The sequence below is a fragment of the Sceloporus undulatus genome, chromosome 2, assembly GCF_019175285.1.
Source record: "Sceloporus undulatus isolate JIND9_A2432 ecotype Alabama chromosome 2, SceUnd_v1.1, whole genome shotgun sequence".
Lineage (NCBI taxonomy): Eukaryota > Metazoa > Chordata > Lepidosauria > Squamata > Phrynosomatidae > Sceloporus > Sceloporus undulatus.
Window position 1 is genome coordinate 222673601 of NC_056523.1, and position 22546 is coordinate 222696146.

Here is a 22546-nt window from a genome sequence, read left to right on the forward strand (position 1 = left end):
CTCTGTAAGCGCAGTTGTTATTTACCAAAAGGTCAGCAAAGCAAACTTTTTGTGACTTCGACACATATATATGAAGCCAGATTCCATTGAAAAAGCCCTGTTTCACAGAGTTACGGATTAGAACTAACGATAGATGTCCAGATAGCTGATTGCTATTGCCCCTGCCCAGTATTTTCTATACTGCCCATATGTGTTCCCTGTTCCTGACCTCTCTGCGTGTCTTTAGACTCTCTTCTCTACACATCTACAACACTCCCTTTTAGGTTGCCATATACATAGAGCCTCAAGGGTTAGGTTTGCCATAACCACGGCCGGCCCCCGATGCCAATCACGGTTTGGGGGGCCCTTCCACGGTCCCAGTCTGGTTTGGGCCCCCAACACGGCCTCTGATTCCCAGTTTGAGGGCCCATCGGCCACTTGCGAGCTGCACGTTAAAATGCACGCTGCAGCGCACAAAACAACCCAATCCTCACTCTGGATCCGCCTTACTCCTCCTCTCTCACGGCGGCACCCAGAAGCCCCCACTGAATGGGCTTGTGCGCCGCCCCCCAGGCCTCAGCAGGGGCCAGTGGCAGCGCGCAGCGCCCTGACCCCCACTTCCTCAACCGCGAGCGTTGCCTGCCCCGGTTCCCTCCGCCACACGCGCGCCGCCCCTGCCTTCCCTTCCTCCCGCCCGTCCAGCCATCATAAGGAGAGGAGGGGGTTAGTAGAGGAGGAAGGACGGAGGAGGAAGGAGACGAGGAAGGGTTGCGTGCAAGGCCAGGGCAGAATTGGGCCAGAGAGGCAGGATGAGAGGAGGAAAGCTGAGTCAGTGGCCATTAGTCGCCTTGGTATTTTGGTTTTTAATATATATCTCACAAACTATAAAATTACTTATTTTATTAATTTTTTAATTTTTATTATTGCTTTTATTTTTTACTTATTATTAATTTTTATTATTGCTTTTATTTTTATTTTATTAATCTTTTATTATTGCTTGTTTTTCTTTATTTAATTAACATTATTTTATTATTGCTCGTTTTTGTTTTATTTTTATAATTTTATTCAGTGCTTGTTTTATTTTATTTTATAATTTTTATCTATTGCTGTTTTTATTTCATTTACATTTTATTATATGCTTGTTTTTACTTTGTTTTATTAATTTTTATTATTGCTTGTTTTTGTTTTATTTATAATTTTTGTTATTGCTGTTTTGTTTTATTTTATTACTTTTATTATGCTTTGTTTTTGTTTCTCTTCATTTAATTTTTACTTATTGCTTGTTTTGTTTTATTCATTAATTTTTTATTATTGCTGTTTTATTATATTCTATAACTTTCATTATTGCTTGTTTTATTTTATTACACTAATTCTTATTCTATCAAATTATATACACCCTGCCTTGTTTTTTATTATTTTTTCATCTATTTTTTTTTAAACTATGCAAGTGCATTTTTTGTGTATTTCTGGTGCTTTGAATGCTAACAACGTCTTGCCTTTCTTGGCCGTTATCGTCTGATGATGATGATGATGATGCTACTGATGATGCAGGCACAGCCAATGTAACTTGCTGTGATTTTTACAAACTCATACGCAGTTGAAGGAAAAACCACAGTTCCTTGCCCAAGTTACACACTTCTGAGAAGTAAAGTTGAACCCGGGGCAGTCCATTTGCCATCTGTCTAAGAATAATGCCAAATGTCCTCCCATTTTGATCATGCCAAAACACTGCATTTAATTACACATTTTTTTAAAAACCTCAATTTTTGTGCCATTTTTATAAAAATGTGTCCTACATTTGAAAATGTTGCCCTACATTTGTCCTACATTTCTCCCGGTTTGGAGGTCCTCACTTATGGCAACCCTACTCAAGGGTCATCCAGCCTATCCAGTCCATCCAGTCCTCAAGTGCCAACCCCATACTGCCATACAGGAATATACAATCCAAGCACCTTTGGCAGATGGCCATCCAGTCTCTGTTTAAAAACCTTCAAAGAAGGAGATTTCATCACTCTTCAAGAGAGTGTCTTCCACTGTTCAACAGTTCTTCCTAATGTTGAGGTGGAATCTCTTTTCTTGTACTTAGAATCCATTGCTCCATGTCCTAGTCTCTGGAGCAACAGAAAACAAATTTGCTTCATCTTCAATATGGCATTCCTTCAAATACTTAAACAGGGATATCATATCACCCCTTAACTTTCTCTTCTCCAGGCTAAACATCAGAGCTTATTGCTTGGGAAAATAAGCTGGCTTACCTCTTCCGGTTTCAGTTCTGGATCCAAGATGCCCCCGGATGTTATTATAGCTAAATTGCCACCAATCTAGGTGGGATGCTGTCACCCGGATGCATCCCGGGTCAAAGCCTCACTCAGCCAGCCCTTTTTCCTGGAGCTGGAAATAATATTTCTTGTGTTTACTTCCTCAGAACTGGATTCAGAAACCAATGCCTTGGTCATTCAGGTTCACAACATGGCCTATGAAGATGTCAAAGTGACTGTCAGTGCCAGGCCATTCTTCACGTTGCTGGACGGCAATATGATTTTCTTCTGGTACAAATGGCTGTCATCCTTATTTAGCACAACAGTTTGTCCTGGAGAAAAAAAGCAAGTCAATAAAGTTACCGACTGGAATGTTATCACCTACAAACTGGGAAATTATGGATGGAAGCTTTACAACATCACTGTAGTGAGAAAGTCAGATGGATATGTTGCAACATGTTCAACTCCTTTACATTGCACTTGGATAGTTGAGGAGAAGGGAGTCTATCAAGAAGAGACCACTACAAACCGCTGCAAATTTGAGCCACCTACTTATAATCCATTATCCTAATAAGAGAGAAATAGTTGTATTTCCACTGTGTCAGATGAATTATTTTGTATAATATAAAAGCTCACATTTGTTTGATTTCAGTATAAATTAATACACTGAAAGCTAGCATATTAGGTTGTTTGGATGTTGCATTCCAGAAACAAAACAATAGCTACTTCTGCCAAACTTTTTAGCCAAAGCCTGAATCTTTCCAGATTTTGCACAAATACCAAAGATGCACTGGGTTTTTCTATCCTTCCTTATTGCTCTCAGATACCTACTTTAGGATAACATATGATGTAGCTGGATTTTTTGCAGCAGTGGTTAAAACCCAGCAGACAATTATTACAGTGGGATACTAATATCAAGCTTGTCTAGATGCATGGAGGCCATGCAACTTGAAGGGATGGTTTTAAATATGTTTTAACTTGCCTTTTTTCTATACTGTACCTTTTATACTGTACCTTTTTGCCTGTGTTGGTCTATGACTGTAATAAAAGAAATTCATTCATTCATTCAGAAGAAAAAATATGATGCATTTTTTCAGCCTCCCTGAAACAATTCTCCTCCCCAGAATATTTGGCAAACAAATCTCATCCTATTTCTCCTACTGAGAATAGGTTGGGGAATCTGAACAATAATTTGTGCTTATTTATTCATTTTCCCATATTGCTTTATAACATTACCTCTAATAGTACACTCAGCTGGTGAGTAAGCATGTTGACTAGAATAGTACTTTTATTGTCTTAGTCCTTGGACCATATTAAGCTGAAGTCAACACAGATTAGATAAAATACAATAGACTGTTCAGAATGGTTAAAATCTATAAAACAACATAGTAAATATTTTATATATACATATCACTTAGAAAGTACAGCCGGCCCTCCACATTTGCAGATTTGACTTTTGTGTATTTGATTCTTCACAGATTTCATTAATATGTTCTCTTTAGGAATGTCTAGATCCTCCAGTATGACTCTATGGTCAACGTCTGCCAGAAGTCTCACTAGAGGACCTAGATATTCCTAAAGAGAACACAATAGGGGAAAGACAGTACAGAATAAGTAAAGAGGTAGTACAGAAATACCTGGTTAATCTTAATGAATTTAAGTGTCCGGGACCATCCGAAGATATTAAAAGAACTGGCAAATATAATCTCAGAGCCATTGGCAAAATCTTTGGGAACTCCTGGAGAACAGGAGAAGTCCCAACAGACTGGAAGAGGGCAAATGTCATCCCCATCTTTAAAAAAAAAGGGGGGAGGAGTATCCCAACAATTAATAATCATAATAAATAATAATAAAATGTTATTTACATGCCACCTCTCCCCTTAGGATCAAGACTGCTTACAACATTGGATAAAACACAGTATAAAATAGAACAATTAAGATACATCTCATTAATTCCCTCCTCCCCCTCCATCAATACAACAATAAAAATCATTAAACAATCAAAAGAATTGAGGATTAAAAGAATGACAATAATCAACAATCAAGCCAGTCAGAAACAAGGGGATGGGTAGTTTGGGTGTTCTCTGTGATGGTCTGTGTCCAAGGAAGACCACATGGGTTATTCAGGGAAGGCCTCAAAAGAGATTCGTCTTGACTGCCCTTCTAAAGCTATCAAGGTTGGTAATGTTCCAGGTCTCTTCTGACAAGCCATTTCATAATTTGGGAGCAGCCAATGAGAAGGCCCTCTGGGTAACCGCAGTCAACCTGGTCTTTATTGGTTGAAGGAGGTTCTTCTTAGAGGATCTGAGTGTGCGGGGCGGATTGTATGGAAGGAGACTATCTGGCAAATAGGTTGGACCCAAGCCATGTTTAAAGATGATAACCAGCACCTTGTACAGTGGAGCCTCCTCATACGCTGCCTTTTTATAGGCGGCTTTGAGCATAGGCGCTCAAAGCCGCCAGCGCGCGTGGGGCGGAAGGGGCGGCGCGTCCCATTCAATTGAATGGGTGCGCACACCCGTTGCGCCTTGTGCGCCGCCACGCTGCTGCGCCGCCGTGCACAAGCCCCATTGGAAACGGATCCCCTGCGTATAATAAGGCTCCACTGTATTGTGCCCGGAAAGTAATAGGCAGCCAGTGAAGAGATTCTAACATAGGGGTAATGTGGTCACCTCTAGCTGTCCCGGTGATCACTTTGGCTGCCATATTTTGGGCTAGTTGAAGTTTCTGGACTAGACACAAGGGTAGGCCCATGTAGAATACACTGCAGAAATCAAGTCATGAGGTTACCAGTGTATGCACTACAGTTTCTAGGTCCCTCTGTTCCAGGAAAGGGCACAGCTGATAGGAAGCACTCCTGAGTGTCGCATTTATCTGGTCTGACATCTGAAGGGACAAGTCTAGGAGTACTCCCAGACTGTGAACACAATCCTTTAGGGGGAGCATGACTCCATTTAGGACTGGTTGACCTATCCTTATACTTGGGTTAGTGAGTCTGACAATGAGTACATCCGTCTTCTCTGGATTCAGTTTCAGTCTGTTTTTCCTCATCTAGTCCATTCATGGGTCTCAGACAAACACATCACGACAGACTAATCTGACCTCTTTCTTTTTCTTTTTCTTCTTTTCTTTTCTTTTCTTTTCTATTTTTGATAAAATTACCAGCTTGGTAGATGAAAAGAAAGCTGTGGATAGTGCATATCCTGATTATCAAATTTGCAGATGACACCAATTTAGGAGGAACAGCTCCAGAGGACAGGATCAAAATTCAAAATGACCTAAATAGATTAGGAAGCTGGGCCAAAGTGAAGAACATGGAGAAATATTTTACTTAGGTCGAAAAAATGAAATGCATAAATATAGGATGGGGGACACCTCTTAATGAGACTATGTGTGAAAAGTAGGAGTCCTAGTAGACCACAATTTGAACATAAATCAACGGTGTGATGCAACAGCTAAAAAGGCAATGCGATTCTAGGTTGCATCAATAGAAGTATAGTGTCTAGATCAAGGGAAATAATAGTGCCACTCTATTCTGCTCTGGTCAAGCCTCACCTGGAATACTGTATTCAGTATTTGGGGCATCACAATTCAAAAAGGATGTTGAGAAACTGGAGCATGTCTAAAGGAGGGTGACCAAAATGGTGAAGGGTCTGGAAACCATGCCGTATGAGGAAAGATTTGGGGAGCTGGGTATATTTATTCTGGGGAAGAGAAGGTTAAGGGGTGGTATTATAGCTCTGTTTAAATATTTGAAGGGGTGTCACATTGAGGATGGAGCAAGCTTGTTTTCTGCTGTTCCAGAGACTAGAACATGGAACAATGGTGCAAGCTTCAGGAAAAGTGATTCTACCTCAACATCGGGAGGAACATCTTGACAGTAAGAGCTGTTCAGCCGTGGAACACACTCCCTTGGAGAGTGATAGAGTCTCCTTCTTTGGATGTCTTTAAACAGAGGCTGAATGGCCATCTTTAGGGGATGCTCAGATTGTGATTTCCTGCTTGTCAGGGGTTCGGACTGAATGGCCGTTGTGGTCTCTTCCAATTCTATAATTCTATGATTCTTACTTTTCTAGTCATTTGTAGGTTCTCCAGTGTAATTCTGTGATCAACATCTAGCAGATGTTGACCACAGACCTAGACTGGAAGAGCTAGAGACTCCTAAAGAGGTGTTCCCTCAGGTAAAACAAAATAGTGGGGTTTTTTTGTTGTTGTTGCTCGTGTTCCACTTTCGCAGGGGTCCTGCGTCCCTAACCATACAACCTACAGCATTCATTGACGGTCTCTTGTCCAAGTATTGAGGGCTGAGAATACTTAGCTTCCAAGATCAGGTGGATCTGATGCCTGTAGGGTATTTAAGCAGGAGGAATCAATTATCCAGAAACCAGAACAAACATTGGGCCACCCCAAATAGTATATTCCTAGAACCAGCACAGGGTCCTCTCTCAGGTGACATTGCCACCTATCTAACCCAAAGACCTGTGTGTCAACCTAAATGTAAACCTCTAAGTTCAGGCAGAAAACAAATAAGATTCTGGTTTTCTAGACCCCAAAACTAGCAGTGGACCATGCTAAATTATCCATCCATTAAGCCAGGTACACATATTCTAGCAATGGTATTGACATTCCACTATATTGACAATGCTCAGCGCGAGCACAGCATCCTTTCCTGGATGGGGTGTGTGCATGATTTTGGGCATGTGCAAATCATGGTGGCCCACAGCATGTTTTAGACCAGGGGTAGGCAACCTTTTTGAGCTGGGGGCCGGGTTGCTATCCCTCAGACAACTGGGGGGCCGAAGCCAAAAAATAAACAATTAAATAATTTTTTAAAAAATTAAATATATAAATAACCCAGGACAAATGTAGGACAAAATTTTCAAACGGAAGACACTTTTTAAAAAAAAAATGGAGGACATGCGAAAAAATTTGCTGATTTTTAAAAAATTTTTTAATATAAATGCATGTTTCTGAGGCTTCTATAGACAATTGCCCCCCCAAAGGCCCCGGGGGCAATTGGCGGCAGGACCGGGCTGGGGCCGGTCCCAAGGCCTTGCCAGGCCACATCCGGCCCGCGGGCCGCAGGTTGCCTACCCCTGTTTTAGACTGGAGATTTTTATTTTCTATTTTCTAGTGGTAATTGAGCTGTGTTTTGAAAATTCCCAGAAATAACAAACTGGAGCTGGGACTGTTGATTTTACTGGATCTGAGCAATAGTGGCCAGTGGCTCCCATTATTAGTGGAGCAGTAAATCCACTCAGGGCTTTTAGGTCACATCTTTAAAAATCTCTCCAAGGGGCTGAACATATTTTGGGGATGGGGTTTAATGTGCCAAAGAACTCATTCTTTTACATTTTACATTATGATCCAGTGATAATCCTTCTTTTACATTATAATCCAGTGTGGCTTCGCCATCCCACTGATATGGGAACCAACCAGTTGTTCTGGATATCTCTGGATACAGTGAACCTCTTGTGTTGGGGCTGCTTGCATGTTAGGCTCAAGATCATCTTTTGGCAAAAATGTTCTTGCTCTTGCAGCTGAACACTGGACAAGGAGCTTCAACTGGACTGACCACGTAGTTGCAGAGAGAGGCTTCTTGCATTTTAGGATTGTGGCTACTGATACAGGTAGTCCCTTGCTTCTGACCTTGTGGGCTGTGAATAAAGTCAGCAGCAGACTTTATTGTCAGTGTGCAGCTTGAGAGTGCCAATGTTGTGTGGTGTACTGGTTTTGAGTGTTGGACTATAACTCTGGAGACCAGGGTTTGAATCCTGGCTTGACCATGGAAGCCCACTGGGTGACCCTGGGCATGTCACACTCTCTCAGCCTCAGGGGAAGGCAATGGCAAACCCCCTCTGAAGAAACTTGCTAAGAAAACCACACAATAGGTTCACCATCTTAGGTTCACCATAATTCGGAAACAACTTGAATGCACCCAAGAGCCACAGCAAGGTCAACCTATCATGGGCTTTCTGGGGCCGAGAGTGTGTGACTTGCCTAAGAGTGTGGGGCTGAGAGTGTGTGACATCCTGGGGCTGAGAGTGTGTGACTTCCAGTGACTAGATTTATAAGATTTATGAGAGTGTGTGACTTCTGGTGACTAGATTTATAACCAACCCAGATTATATGGAAGCCTTCCATGTAATCTGGGTTGGTTATAAATCTAGTCACTGGAAGTGCCAAGGTCCAATGTGGTGGTTCCCAAACTTTGATCTTCCAGGTGTTTTGGACTTCAGCTCCCCAAATCCCTGAACTTCAGCCAAGCTGGCTGGGGCTTTTGGGAACTGAACCAAAGTTTGGAAACCACAGGTTAGGAGATCAAACCTGTCCTCAGAAGCCCACAAGGTGGTATCCAAGAGTCACAAAGTGAAGCAGGCAGAGAAGGTGACTAATAGGGCTACCTTTAAGGTGAGTTTTATTTGTCTGCCAGATGGGAAGCTCTGGGCCAGTCCCTTTAAATGCAAGGAAGGCAAAAGGGAGTTGCTTGGGAGGGAACTGGTTCCACCACTCCTCTGCCTCTGGAATCTTTCATCATAACTCAGGGCCAGGCAGGCTTTTGCAATGCAGGAGCCCCACTCACTCTATCGGCTCTAGAGTGCACCTCCTTGTGCCAAAGGGCAGCCCAGGAGAGCCCAGATGTCTGGGACCTGTGACCAAGGCCCAGAGCAAAGTGTCCACTGGCAGAGCTGAGGATCAGGGCCAGGGTCTGGGAGCAGGATTGCCTCCACTGGGAATATGGTGCTGAGATTTCCTGGCATGAACGCAAAGCTTTCCTGGGAGTTCCTGCTCCTGCTCTGGGCTTCTCTACCTCATGGGTTCCCTGGTAAAGAAGGTAAGCAAGCCTTGTAAGGGGAAGATGTGGGAGTGGGTGCTAGCAGGGCCAGAGTGTTGAGTGGAGCAAGGAAAAAGTCCCCAGAAAGTGTCAGAGAGAGGACTTTTGCCATAATAAACTATTTTTAAAAAAAACTACACACAGAGACAAAGAAAACTGGCACACTTTTTAGGAGACAGATTTGGACTGGGGAAAAGAGTGCATCAGAGGTTGCTGTTTCTGTTGCGTGTCTGCAAGACTTATGGCAAGGATAGGTGAGCCTATAGTAGGGTTGTCTTGGATAGTTTCTTCAGGTGTGTTGCCCGTGCCATGCTGTGAGGCTAATAGAGTGTGACTTTCCCTATAAAGTTCAATACACTTCCATTTTGTTGCCTTCCAAGTTGTTTCTGACTTATGGTGACCCTAAGGTAAACCTGTCATGTTTTTGTTGTTGTTGTTGTTGCAAGATGTGTTCAGAGGAGTTTTGACATTGAGGCTGAGAGAGAGTGACTTGCCCAAGGCCACCCAGTGGTTTATATGACTGAGCCGGGATTTGAACGCTGGCCTTCAGATTCATAGTCCGGCACTGAAACCACAGTGTGTGAACTTTAAGGATGTTTGAGGAAAAAGCAAAGGAGACCCTCACACAACCTCTGAAGTGCACACCTAACACTGTGAAAGCACGAGTGGAGGAAACTCATGGTTCACACCAGCACACTTGTCAGTGAGCTGCAGTTGTTTGCAGAAGACAGCAGCAGCGACCTGGATCAGTCACTTTGATCCAAAACTCACTGCAGAAATAATCCAGTCTAAGACTGCTTTAACTGCCCTGGCTCAGTGCTAGGGAATCCTGGGAATTGTAGTTTGTGGTGGCATCAGAGCTCTCTGGCAGAGACAGCTAAATGTTTCACAAAACTACAGTTCCTAGAATTCCCTAGCACTGAGCCAGGGGTGTCTCAAGCTGCATTATTTCTGCAGTGTGTTTTGGACCTCTGTCAGGTATCGGATCCCATCTGATCTTGGAAGCTAAATAGGGTCAGCCCTGGTTAGTACTTGGAAGGGAGGCCCCAATGAATACCAGGTGCTATAGGAGATATTTCAGAGGAAGGAACTGGCCAAACCACCTTTGAATATCCCTTGTCTAAGAAAACCCATTGAAATTCATGGGGCCATCATAAGTCAACAGGCACATGGGCACACAATAGGGACCTAAACATTTTAAAGGCACCAGGCACTGTCTGATCTTGGAAGCTAAGCAGGATCAGCCCTGGTTAGATGGGAGACCACCAATGAACACCAGGTGCTGGCAAATCCACCTTTGCTTATTCCTTTCCCAAGAAAACCATATGAAATTCATAAGGTCAGCATAAACCAACAAATCTATCATGCAGTTTTCTCGGCAAATTTCTTCAGAGGGGGTTTGACATTGCCATCCTCTGAGGCTGAGAAAGTGTGACTTGCCCAAGTTCACCCAGTGGGTTTCCATGGCTAAGCAGGGATTCGAATCCTGGTCTCTAGAGTCATAGCACAGCACTCAAATCACTGCTCACTTTGACACTCAAATTCCATTTTTAAAAACTGGAATTAATTGCTAAAAGCTAAATTGTAAATGAATTATGGACAGATGGCATGACTTAGAGGAAATTACAGTTCCCAGAATTCCATAGCACTGAACCATGGCAGTGAAAGGGGTGTTGAACTGGATTATTTCTGCAGTGTGGTTGCAGCCAGGGTTAGGATGCAAGTAGCAGTTTCTGTGCTGGCGGCTGGCTCTCAATTCCATATCCCCAAACCAGTGAGCAAGTGCCTCAAACAAACATCATTTCTAAATTTGGAGAAAAAATAGATTTAATAGGTAAAAAGTTAAAAGTATAAAATAGTATATATAAAATAAAACAAAAGTTTCCTCTGAACTAACCCCTGAAAGAACTATTACAATCTAGGATACAGCCAGAATCTTATGGACCTTTAAAGACATCTTTGCAGAAAATCAAATCTCTTTGGTGTAAGATACAGTACTCCTGCTTGGTAAATTGATGTATAAAAAGATCAGTGACCCTGTTTGTCCCTCATTCCCAATCACCATCCTCTGTGAGCAGTATTTAAGTTATTTATAATTAATTTAATTTATTTATTTAAGCAGAAAATGCTCCTTGGTGGTATGGTGTGACTGAAAAGCTCCAGGGATACTTGCTTTTCTGCCTAGCCTGCTGCCCTTGCCAAGACTCCCAGTAAGCAGGAATCTCATTGATCACCAGTGACATTGGTGGTGAACCTATGGCACATATGCCCTCTTTGCGAGCATGTGCACTTGCTACTCCTCTTCTCCTGCCCTCCTATTACGTCAACTGTCTCTGGGGAGGACTGTCTCCCCAGAACTAGTTAAAGGCATGAGAGAGTGGGGGAAAGAAAGGAGCAGGGTTGCCTTTGCCATCCCTTGAAGCTGAGAGAGTGTGACTTGTATGTGTGTGGTGCCTTCAAGATCTTTCTGGCTTATGGGGACCCTATTGCTATTGCTAGCCTGAGGCTGAGAGAGTGTGCCCAGGTTTTTTTTCTCCAGAAATTCCGACCCCTGGAAGCCCTACCCTCAGAAGTCCTGTCCACAGAAGGCAGATGTCCTGCCTCCGGAAGTCCTCCCCTGTGGCACTGGGTGACACCCGGTGCAGGAATGCCACTGAATTTGGGTATTGAGTCTATAAAAGGTTCACTGTCACTGATGTATGACTTTGAAAATCTATTTCATTAATCTAACCTTGAAAAAAAGGTGGGTGAGGAGATAGTGGGTCCTTGGTATCCACTGTGGTTTGGGCCCAGGACCCCCTGTGGATACCAAAATCTTTGGATACTCAAGTCGCATTAAATACAATGGCAGAGTAAAATGGTGTTGTGTGCCTTCAAGTCCTATCCAATTTATGGCAACCCTAAGGCAAACCTATCCTGCGGTTTTCTTGGCACAGTTTGTTCAGAGGAGGTTTGCCATTGCCTTCCCATGAGGCTGAGAGAGTGTAACTTGCCCAAGGTCACCACATGGGTTTTATAGCTGAGCCAGAAATTGAACCCTGGTCTCCAACACTCAAACTACTATGTTATGCCTGGTTTCAGTAAAATGTTATCCCGTAAATAAAATGACAAAACCAAGCTTTGCTTTTTATTGTTATGTTTTTAAAAGATTTTAAAGCTGTGGATGGTTGAATCCATCATAGAATCATAAAGCTGGAAGAGACCGCAAGGGCTATCCAGTTCAACCACCTGCCATGCAGGAACTCCCAATCAAAGCATCCCTGACAGATGGCCATCCAACCTCTGCTTAAAGACTTCTAAGGAAGGAGACTCCACTACACTCTGAGGGAGTGTGTTCCACTGTCAATCAGATCTTACTGTCAAGAAGTTCTTCCTAATGTTGAGGTGGAATCTCTTTTCCTGTAGCTTGCATCCATTGCTCCAGGTCCTAGTCTCTGGAGCAGTAGAAAACGAGCCAGCTCCCTCCTCAACATGACATCCCTTCAAATATTTAAACAGGGCTAACATATCACCTCTCAACCTTCTCTTCTTCTGGCTAAACATCCCCAGCTCCCTGAGTCGTTGCTCATAGGGCATGGTTTCCAGACCCTTCACCATTTTAGTCACCCTCCTTTGGACACGCTCCAGTTTCTCTACATCCTTTTTGAATTGTGGCGCCCAGAACTGGACACAGTATTCCAGGTGGGGCCTGACCAGAGCAGAATAGAGTGGCACTATTAATTCCCTTGATCTAGACACTATACTTCTATTGATGCAGCCTAAAATTGCATTGGTCTTGTTGGCTGCCGCATCGCACTGTTGACTCATGTTCAACTTGTGGTCTACTTGGACTCCCAGATCCCTTTCACATGTAGTTTCATTCAGCCAAGTGTCCCCCATCCTATATCTGTGCATTTCATTTTTCCACCCTAAGTGCAGTACCTTACATTTCTCCGTGTTGAAATTGGTTTTGTTAGCTTTGGCCCAGCTTTCTAGTCTGTTAGGTCAATGCAGAATCTGTAGATATGCAACGTTGACTGATATAAATCATGATGAAATGCCATGGTACACAGAAATTTAGCCATTCTGTACAAGAAATTGTGACTTTATCATGCAATTAATGCATTTACTGTATAGTGTAGCTGCAGAGTTTACAAATTTTAAGAGGCTTTCAAAGCTGAATTAAGGATGTTACCACACCAAGCTTTCACCTGCAACATTCACAAAATTTTCCAAAGGGCCCAGACAATGGCATCCTGTAGTCCTCTCCTTTGTTCCAGTAAATTTTCCAACATTTTACAAATGGGACATATCAAAGTGTGGTCAAGACAAAACATTATGGAGGAAAAAGACACAAGATAGGAGAGTTTGCAGACATTTTCTTTTGTCTAAAACTAAGGAAGGACAAGATTCCACCCCAAACTACTTTTGCACTTTGAATTTTGCAGCAATTGAAGTAAGGTCATGACAAAGTGAGAAAGCGGATGGAGAAGGCAAACCGAGACATTTTAAAAGCAATGGAGAAAGTGGAATGACTGAAAATTAATTAGAGCAAGAAAAGAAGATACCATTTACAAAATTTAAGAATCACGTTAGATTAAAACAGTATAAAAACAGTATAAAATTACAGTATAAAAAAGTACTTTTGCAAGTGCCACTGAGACAACCTTTGTTGTTGTCATTGTTGTGTGCCTTCAAGTAATTTGCAACTTATGGCAACTCTAAGGTGAAACTATCACAGGGTTTTCTTGGCACGTTTCTTTAGAGGGGGTTTGCCATTGCCATCGTCTGATGCTGAGAGAATGTGACTTGCCCAAAGTCACCCCGTGGTTTCATGGCCAAGCCGTGATTTGAACCCTGGTCTCCAAAGTTGTAATCCAACAGTCAAACCACTATGCCACACTGGCTCTCGTGACAACCTGTAGTTAAGTATAAAAATTGGATTCAAGGCTTAATCAATCTCATTACATTAGGCAGATCTTGGAAATAAAGTGTTAAAATTAACACTGTTATTCATTAACATCCCTCCTGCCCCTTAATGAGAGGACATTAGAGAAAATATGTGAACAGTTTAATGACAAAAAAGGCTTTTTTTCTGGCAATATTAGAATTTATTTATTTATTTATTTATGTGCTGCCTTTCTCCCAACTTGGACAGCTCATAAAAGTTTAAAAACAACAAGAATAAAAGAGTAAAATTTGAAAACACAATTAAAACACCATATTAATGTTACAAATAAAAATGCTAAAATACTGAATCCGTGTCCTCCAACTGTTTCAGTTTGGTCTATGACCGTAAATAAATTTCCTTCCTTCCTTCCTTCCTTCTTTCCTTCCTTCCTTCCTTCCTTCCAAAAGTACTGACTTTCCAAATTTGTATTGATTCCATGGGTCTGTTCTGGTCTCTACTGTCTGCAAACAATGTGAAATTTAATTGCTTGGAATATTTGTTTTCATGCTATCATGGGCACCCATAGCCAGAAACATTCCTGTGGCTTGTAATTAATAACAAACCATGTTGTACCTCCATGTTGACATTTATGAGAACAGACTGGAAAAGGTGGTAATTGCTCAGAACTGTTTATTTCCCTACCACCATCACCATATGCATTATAAGCAGCTGAAAGTCCAGATATGGCCCTCTCATGAGGCTGACTTGCTCTCTGCCCCCCGCCCCCCCACACACACACTGACCACAGTGCTGTTTGCAAAAGGAGTGGAAGAACTGTAGCGCACTGACTTTGCACAGTGCTAGTATTCCACTCTAACTGCCACAGCTGTATCATATGAAATGAAGGGTTTATAGTTTGGCTAGTGTAATTCAGTGGTTTGAATGTTGGACTGTGAATCTGGAGACAAGGGTTCAAATCCTCACTCAGCCATGAAACTCACTTGGTGACCTTGAGCAAGTTGCATTGTCTCAGCCACAGGAGGAGGCAATGGCAAACCTCCTCTGAACAACTCTTGCCAAGAAACCCCATGATAGGTTTGTCTTAGGGTCATCATAAGTTGGACATGACTTGAAAGCACACAACAACAACAACAACAACAACAACAAACACAACAAGGCACTAGAGCTCTTTGGGTGAGAATTCTAAATGGACCTCCTTAAACTGAAAACCCCGGGTACCTACAGGCACCCTTGTTTCCCTTAGACACAAATGCCGAATTCACAGCACAGGACTGGCTGAGACTTGTACAGATACATAGCGCGGCAATATTCCACAAAAATATGTCCACATAACTTATAGAGCAAGATGTCAATGTAAGAATATGGCAATAGCAAATACAAAACATGTGACAGCCATCTGCTTTGTGACATGAAACAGATCCGAAGACACACACACCTGGTGTCACACAGGGTTTGATTCCCTGCTCGTCCATGAAACCCTGGGCAAATCACACTCTCTTAACCTCAGGGGAGGACAATGACAATCCTCCTCTGAAATCTTGCTGAGAAAACCTCATGACAGTTTTGCCTTAGAGCCACTATAAGTTGGAAACAACTTGAAGGCACACAGCAACAAACAGCAAAAATAGTGTCATGGGGAAGAGGTGTGACCACTCGGGAAATCCCAGACTGGGACTCCAGGAGGGTTGGCTTGAGCCTTGGATCCCAAAGGTCCTGCTTCCCTGCCCAAGACACTGATGATACCACTTTTTGACTTCTGCAAATTATGAGACTTCAGGTCCTCTCTTGTTGCCATCTGGACTTCTGTGAGCCATACCCTCCTCCTAAACCTGGAAAAAAAATTAGTCCCCAAATGGCAAATGCTACACCCAAAAGGCTTCAGTATGGTTTTGCCTCTAAATATAATTTTTCCCTTTGTTTGTTTGTTTTGTTATGGCCAGAAAATGTCATTTTTGGTTAAAGATACACTGTTGTTGTTGTGTGCCTCCAAGTCATTTCCAGCTTATGGTAACCCTAAGGCAAACCTATCATGGGCTTTTCTTGGCCAGTTTCTTCAGAGGGCGATTGCCATTGCTTTCCCTGAAGCTGAGAGAGAGTGACTTGCTCAAGGTCACCCAGTGGGTTTACATGGTCAAGCCATAAATTGGAAACCTGGCTTCCAGGGTCCTAGTCAAACACTCAAACCACTATGTCGCACTAGCTCTCTAAAAATGTACTAGAAAAAACATAATAAAACATAAAAACATAATGATTGGTTTGCCTTAGGATCGCTGTAAGTTGGAAACAACTTGGAGGCACACAATAACAACAACATTGACATAACAACAACAGTATATCTTTAACCAAAAGGATATGCAACCCCTTGCCTTTTAAATTAGGGCAGGAAGAGCATGCTGTTGCAAGCAGATGAGAAGTACTTCTATGCCGTAGGCATGATAACAATATGTAACATGGGGAGGTCTCAGTCGGTGATCCATACCTTGATAGCACTGGTGAAATGAAGAGTACTTCCCTTTTATCATAGATTCTATGATGTGTTACAGTATATGGGGAGGTAATGCTCCATCTTTAAAATATCACTTTAACATCACTTTAGGTCTTCACAATAACTGGAGATAAGGTTGTCTTCTGAGACTTGAAAGCAGCTGGGAAGCTGCAGGGAATTAGTACTTCTGGGATTTTCTTTCATGCTTTCACAGCATGCTTCAGTTTTAGAGCCCTTGCATATTTGTAGAGACCACAGATGAAATAAGTCATTGGGCTAGGATGGGAATGAAAGAGAATAATTGCAGTGTCAGAGATAAACATATGTATGTGATGTTGACTTTCTGCCAGATGCCTGAACCCGATCATGAACTGTGGTCCTACAACAGTATAAGACTGCTTTGGAAGTCATTGTCCTAGGAGCAGAGAGAGATTGTTGTTGTGTGTTCTAACTTGTAAGCAAATTTTTATCATAACTTTAACGGAGATACAGATCTATTTGGGAAAGAAAAATTGCCTTGCAATGTTGCATGGATTTTATTGAAATGCCTTTAAGCAAATGTAGTAATGTGGCAGTACAGAGCTGCATAGTAGGCAAGCCAAAGCGGTACAAATGATAACAGTGGTGGATTAAACATCTAGTGCCAAACCAATAAATGCTTGTAAATATAGCATTGTATTGTAGGATAAAAGTAAGAGTTGGAAAGGTCTTGGTTTAGTCCAGGGGTAGGCAACCTGCGGCCCGCAGGCCGGATGCGGCCCGGCGAGGCCTTGGGACCGGCCCCAGTCCAGTCCTGCCGCCGATTGCCACCGGGGCCTTTGGAGGGCAATTGTCTATAAAAGCCTCAGAAACATGCATTTATATTAACATTTTTTAAAAAAACCAGCAAATTTTTTCACGTGTCCTCCATTTTTTTTAAAAAAAAAGTGTCTTCCATTATTTAATTATTTATTTTTTGGCTTCGGCCCCCCAGTTGTCTGAGGGACAGCAACCCGGCCCCCGGCTCAAAAAGATTGCCTACCCCTGGTTTAGTCCTTGCCTGGGCCGTGAAGTTGGTTGTTGCCCTTGGGCAAGCTACTCCTTTCTCAGTTTCTCCTCTACAATAAGTAGATAATATTTCTTCTCTACTTTGATATCAATATAGAGAGACCTGCTAGCATCACAGCTAGTATCCTGCTGGCTAACCTCATCTAGAGTCGACCTAGTCAATTAACTGAAGTAAATTACATTGATTAAATTGGTCTACTCTGGTCAGGAGGACTAACAATAGGATTTAGGTGCATGTATTTTAAGGATGGGTAAACTATCAGTGGAAATATACCATGGAAGTGGCTCAGTTTCTTCCAAATTTGCCCATTGCAAAACCTCAGAACAATTCTCTCCCTCTGACCAAGACCCCAAACTCTTTAAACTCCTTATTCCATGGATGTTTGGTAGCAGCAATGGTGGTACTCAAGTAAATAGGGAGGCTGGTGTTAGTTGTGGTTGTGTGCCTCCAAGTCATTTTTTTTACTGATGGTAACCCTAAGGTGAACCTATCATGCTGTTTTCTTGGCAAGTTTTTTCACAGAGGGTTTGCCATTGCCATCCTCTGAGGCTGAGACAGTGTGAATTGCCCAAGGTCACCATATTCCATGTTTGGCTGGATTCTACCTGGAATCTAGAAAGATTCTAGAGCAGATCATTAAACAGAGAGTCTGTGAACATCTAAAAGCCAATGCCATAATCACAAAAAGTCAACATGAGTTTCAGAGAAACAAGTCATGCCAGACAAATCTGATCTCTTTTTTTGTGATAAAATTACCAGCTTGGTAGATGAAGGGAATGCTGTGGATATAGCACCGATTTCAGAAAGGGCTTTGACAAGATTCTTCATGACATTCTTGCAAACAAACTTGTAAAGTGTAGGCTAGACAAGGCAACTGTTACATGGATTTGTATTTGGTTGACTGGCCAAACCCAAAGGGTGCTCAACAATTGCTCTATTTCATCCTGGAGCGAAGTGACCAGTGGGGTCCTACAGGGCTCTGTCCTGGGCCCAGTGCTATTCAACATCTTTATCAATGACTTGGATGACAGAATTAGGGGCATACTTATCAAATTTGCAGATGACACCAAATTAGGAGGAATAGCTAGCACTACAGAGGACAGGGTCAAAATTCAAAATGACCTGAATAAACTGGAAAGCGGGGCCAAAGCTAACAAAATAAAATTCAACACGGAGAAATGTAAGGTACTGCACTTAGGGCAGAAAAATAAAATGCACAGATATAGGATGGGGGACACCAGGCTGAATAAGACTACGTGTGAAAGGGATCTGGGAGTCCAAGTAGACCACAAATTGAACATGAATGAACAGTGCGATGCGGCAGCTAAAAAGGCCAATGCAATTTTAGGCTGCATCAATAAAAGTATAGTGTCTAGATCAAGAGAAGTAATAGTGCCACTGTATTCTGCTTTGGTCAGGCCCCAACCTAGAATATTGTATCCAGTTCTGGGCACCACAATTTAAAAAGGATGTTGAGAAACTGGAATGTGTCCAAAGGAGGGCGACTAAAATGGTGAAGGGTCTGGAAACCATGCCCTATGAAGAACGACTTAGGGAGCTGGAGATGTTTAGCCTGGAGAAAAGAAGATTAAGAGGTGATATGATAGTCCTGTTTAAATATTTGAAGGGATGGCATATTGAGGAGGGAGCTAGCTTGTTTTCTGCTGCTCCGGAGAACAGGACCCAGAACAATGGATGCAAGCTGCAGGAAAAAAGATTCCACCTCAACATTAGGAGGAACCTCCTGACAGTAAGGGCTGTTCGACAGTGGAACACACTTCCTTGGAGTGTAGTGGAGTCTCCTTCCTTGGAGGTCTTTTAGCAGAAGCTGGATGACCATCTGTTGGGGATGCTTTGATTTGGATTTCCTGCATGGCAGGAGGTTGGACTGGATGGCCCTTGTGGTCTCTTCCAACTCTGTGATTGTATGATTCTATGACTCATCTTGTCGTCACACACATCCCTTGTACAAACAGACTCTGCTGAGATGGAGGGATTGTAAGAAGGACTCTGTTTCTCCCTGTCGCAAATGTGATCACTTGTGCAAGGGGGGTAACAGTGTTAATCGCCCACTTCCTGAGCAACAGTAGAACAGACCCTCATCGATTGCAGTGGCTACTGAGCAATATGTGGGCATTGGGGAGGCTGGCTGGATTCTCTATGTAGCTATGAAATGATGGTGGTTTTGTAGCAACTTAGAGCATAGAGCAGGGCTTCCCAACCTCTTTGACTAGTGGAGGCCTAAGGGCTCCATGGAGCACAGGTTGGGAACCACTGGCTTAGAGGATTCCAGATGAAGTCTCCAGACTTTGTGGGAACTAACATGAAGGGGGGAAATCCCACTTGCTATTGTTATTAAACTTTGAGAGACAATCGGGTGGCTTATTGGAAAGTCTGGGCAAGTGCCAGCCTTTGCTCCCCACCAATGGAAGTCATGGTGGAAAAGGTGGAAAGGCACTAAAAAGATGGATATACATGAGCGGACAGGAGAGAGAGAGAGACAGAGGGCTAGTAAAGTGAAAGGAGCAAAAGTGAGCACAGGAAGCATTTGAGAGTGGCAGGCAACTTAATAAAGGACACATCTGCACTGGAGAAATAATCCAAGTTGACACCACTTTAACTGCCAAGGCTATGGAATTCTGGGAACTGTATTTTGTTGTGGCACCAGTGCTCTCTGACAAAGAAGGCTAAATGACTCACAAAACTGCACTTTCCAGAATTCCATAGCCCTGAGTAATGGTAGTTGAAGTAGTGTTAACCTGGATTATTTCAACAGTGTGGATGCAACCAAAGATACTTTACCCAAGGAAAACATAATTAAAGAGATCCCTAAAATAATTGCTCCACTTCCCGGACTTTTCCTGGCCCCCACCTCAGAGAGATCTGGGGGCTGGTAAAAGCACAATGGGAGAAGGAGCCACAGGTCAGTGCATCCTTGTGACTTTTCTTCCTGGACCTTTTCTGGCCTAGTTGTCTCTTAGGAAACAGCTGGAGGCTGGAAAAGATGCAAGGAGAGAAGTCCTGCCCCAGAAGCTCTGTCCCTGGCCTGGTGCCGGAAAAATTCTTAGTTGGGGCACACAGCCCCAAAAGCCCCAAAAGGTTTGCCACTGCTGCCCTAGAGCCAGAGTATAGGACTACAGCTCTGGAAATTAAGGTTTGATTCCCCACTCAAGCATAACAACCCAATGGGTGACCTTGAGCACGTCACACACTCTCAGCCTCAGAGGGTTGCAATGGCAAACCCCCTCTGAAAAAACCTGCGAAGAAAATCCTATGATAGGTTCCCCTTAGGGTCACCATGAGTAAAAAATGACTTGGAGGCACAACAACAACAACAACTACAACAAAGTGTTTTCTCATACTTCTCTTTCCTCCTTTGAATTTCATACCAGTTTCCCATTTTAACATGAGTCTTGCTGTTATCTACCTCTGGCCTTGATTGTCTCTCTTGTGTATAGATTTTGTATAATTGTCTTTCTTGCCTTGTGCTTTCATGTCCCCCTTCTCCTTTAGCTTCACCCCACACACCCATTTCAATCTTTAATGTAACTTTTCCTTTGACATTTTGGCCCAGCATTTTATTTTTATCCCATTCTTTGAATGAATTCTTTAACAAACTCTCAGTAACCATACTTTGGACTTTGCCTGTTCCCCTTCTTAATCCTCAGCCTTTATGCAAACTTTGCTTTGCACAATCAAAGGATCCTGCCTTTTGCCAAATTCCAAATGGCTATAAGTGGCCAATATATACACAGTTCTGTAAAACAATGTTTCTTTTCAGCATTTGCACCCAATATCTTAAGTAAGTTTCTCAATCAGGATTCCCTGGAACCCTAGGGATCTTCAACAGATCATGATGGGTCTATGGGAAGGGGAAATTTTCTTGAACTGCTGCTATAATAGTTTTTATGTAGAGGTGCCCTGAGACCTGAACATTATTTCAAGCATCCAGGGTAAAAAGACAGCGAGTCCTTCCTGAAAGAGAACTCCTTATATCTTTTTTCTTTTCTTTTGCTTTGATCATGTTGCTGCTCCACCCCATCTAGATTTGGTCTTTTATTTTCTTTCACCGGGCCCTGAAATTTTTCATTTTAGTTTTTGGGTTCTTATCTTTTAATTCCTTGTTTCTAATCGTGGTTGCAAACTGTAGTTTGAAACTAGTTATGATGAATGAAAGAGCAGGTGGCAGGTGCCAAACCAACCATAGCTCTGGAAGTACAAACCCACACAAAGAGCAAAGAGGAAGAAGGAGAGCATCAGTCATAAGACATACCAAAAGTGTAGTGGTTTAAGAGTTTGATCGGAGATCAATTGCCAGCTCAGCCATGAAACCCATTGGGTGACCCTGGCCAAGTCACACTCTCTCAGCCTCAGAGGATGGCAATGGCAAACCCCCTCTGAAGAAACCTACCAAAAAAAACCCCATTACAGGCTTGCCTTAGGGAAAAGTTGGAAAGGACTTGAAGGTGCACAACAACAAATAACCCCATAACCAGTTTTACATTTGCACCAAACCAAAACAAGATGAGCAGCTGGAGATTTGTTGGGGTATATGCTTAACAGAGTTCACAACACAGTGGAACAAATTGTGGATTCCTTGGGAGGAATAAAGTGTGATACAAAACTGTGTTAAAACACATACTATCTTTTTGATGCATTTCCCAAGATCTTTGTTGGCCTCTCATTCCTACTTTTGCTTCCTTTCCTGGGGCAATACTAATTGATTTGTTGTTCTGGTAATCTGTCCTCTATCATTTTTCATCCCTTTGCTAGATATGACTCCTTTGTGCTGGAGAGATGGCTGCTTAATTATCCCAGATAATTTCAGGCTTATTTTTGGCTGGTTTGCTTGTTACAGTAATAGACAATTAATGGTAGTTTTTTGTGAGCAACAAGTGCAAATAAATTATTCACTAATCTCAACTGGTAGAATGTCTTTGCTTTAAACCCCTGTTTTAAAAAATCACATTGACATGGCTACTGTCCATGAATTGCTGGACAAGCATGAATGTTTAAGCATGAATTTCTTAAACATGCTGGGTACAAAAAT

The 22546-nt window shown here is 42.5% G+C and overlaps 1 protein-coding gene and 1 long non-coding RNA gene across 3 annotated transcripts in view; both read left to right on the forward strand.

The window, feature by feature from the left end:
* The window catches only part of LOC121920253, a 33657-nt gene extending 30372 nt beyond the window's left edge, over positions 1-3285 (forward strand). The window contains exon 3 of the long non-coding RNA XR_006101711.1: positions 2405-3285. This is a non-coding gene — a long non-coding RNA (uncharacterized LOC121920253). The remainder of the gene's footprint in view (positions 1-2404) is intronic.
* A 5414-nt stretch (positions 3286-8699) lies between these two features.
* The window catches only part of LOC121922208 (ephrin type-A receptor 1-like), a 59422-nt gene continuing 45575 nt past the window's right edge, over positions 8700-22546 (forward strand). Inside the window, exon 1 of one of the 2 annotated variants that reach the window (XM_042451319.1) lies at positions 8700-9072. In XM_042451319.1, the coding sequence (XP_042307253.1) occupies positions 8976-9072 (97 nt within the window). In that variant the 5' untranslated portion in view covers positions 8700-8975. The remainder of the gene's footprint in view (positions 9073-22546) is intronic. The other variant, XM_042451320.1, reaches the window with a different exon arrangement.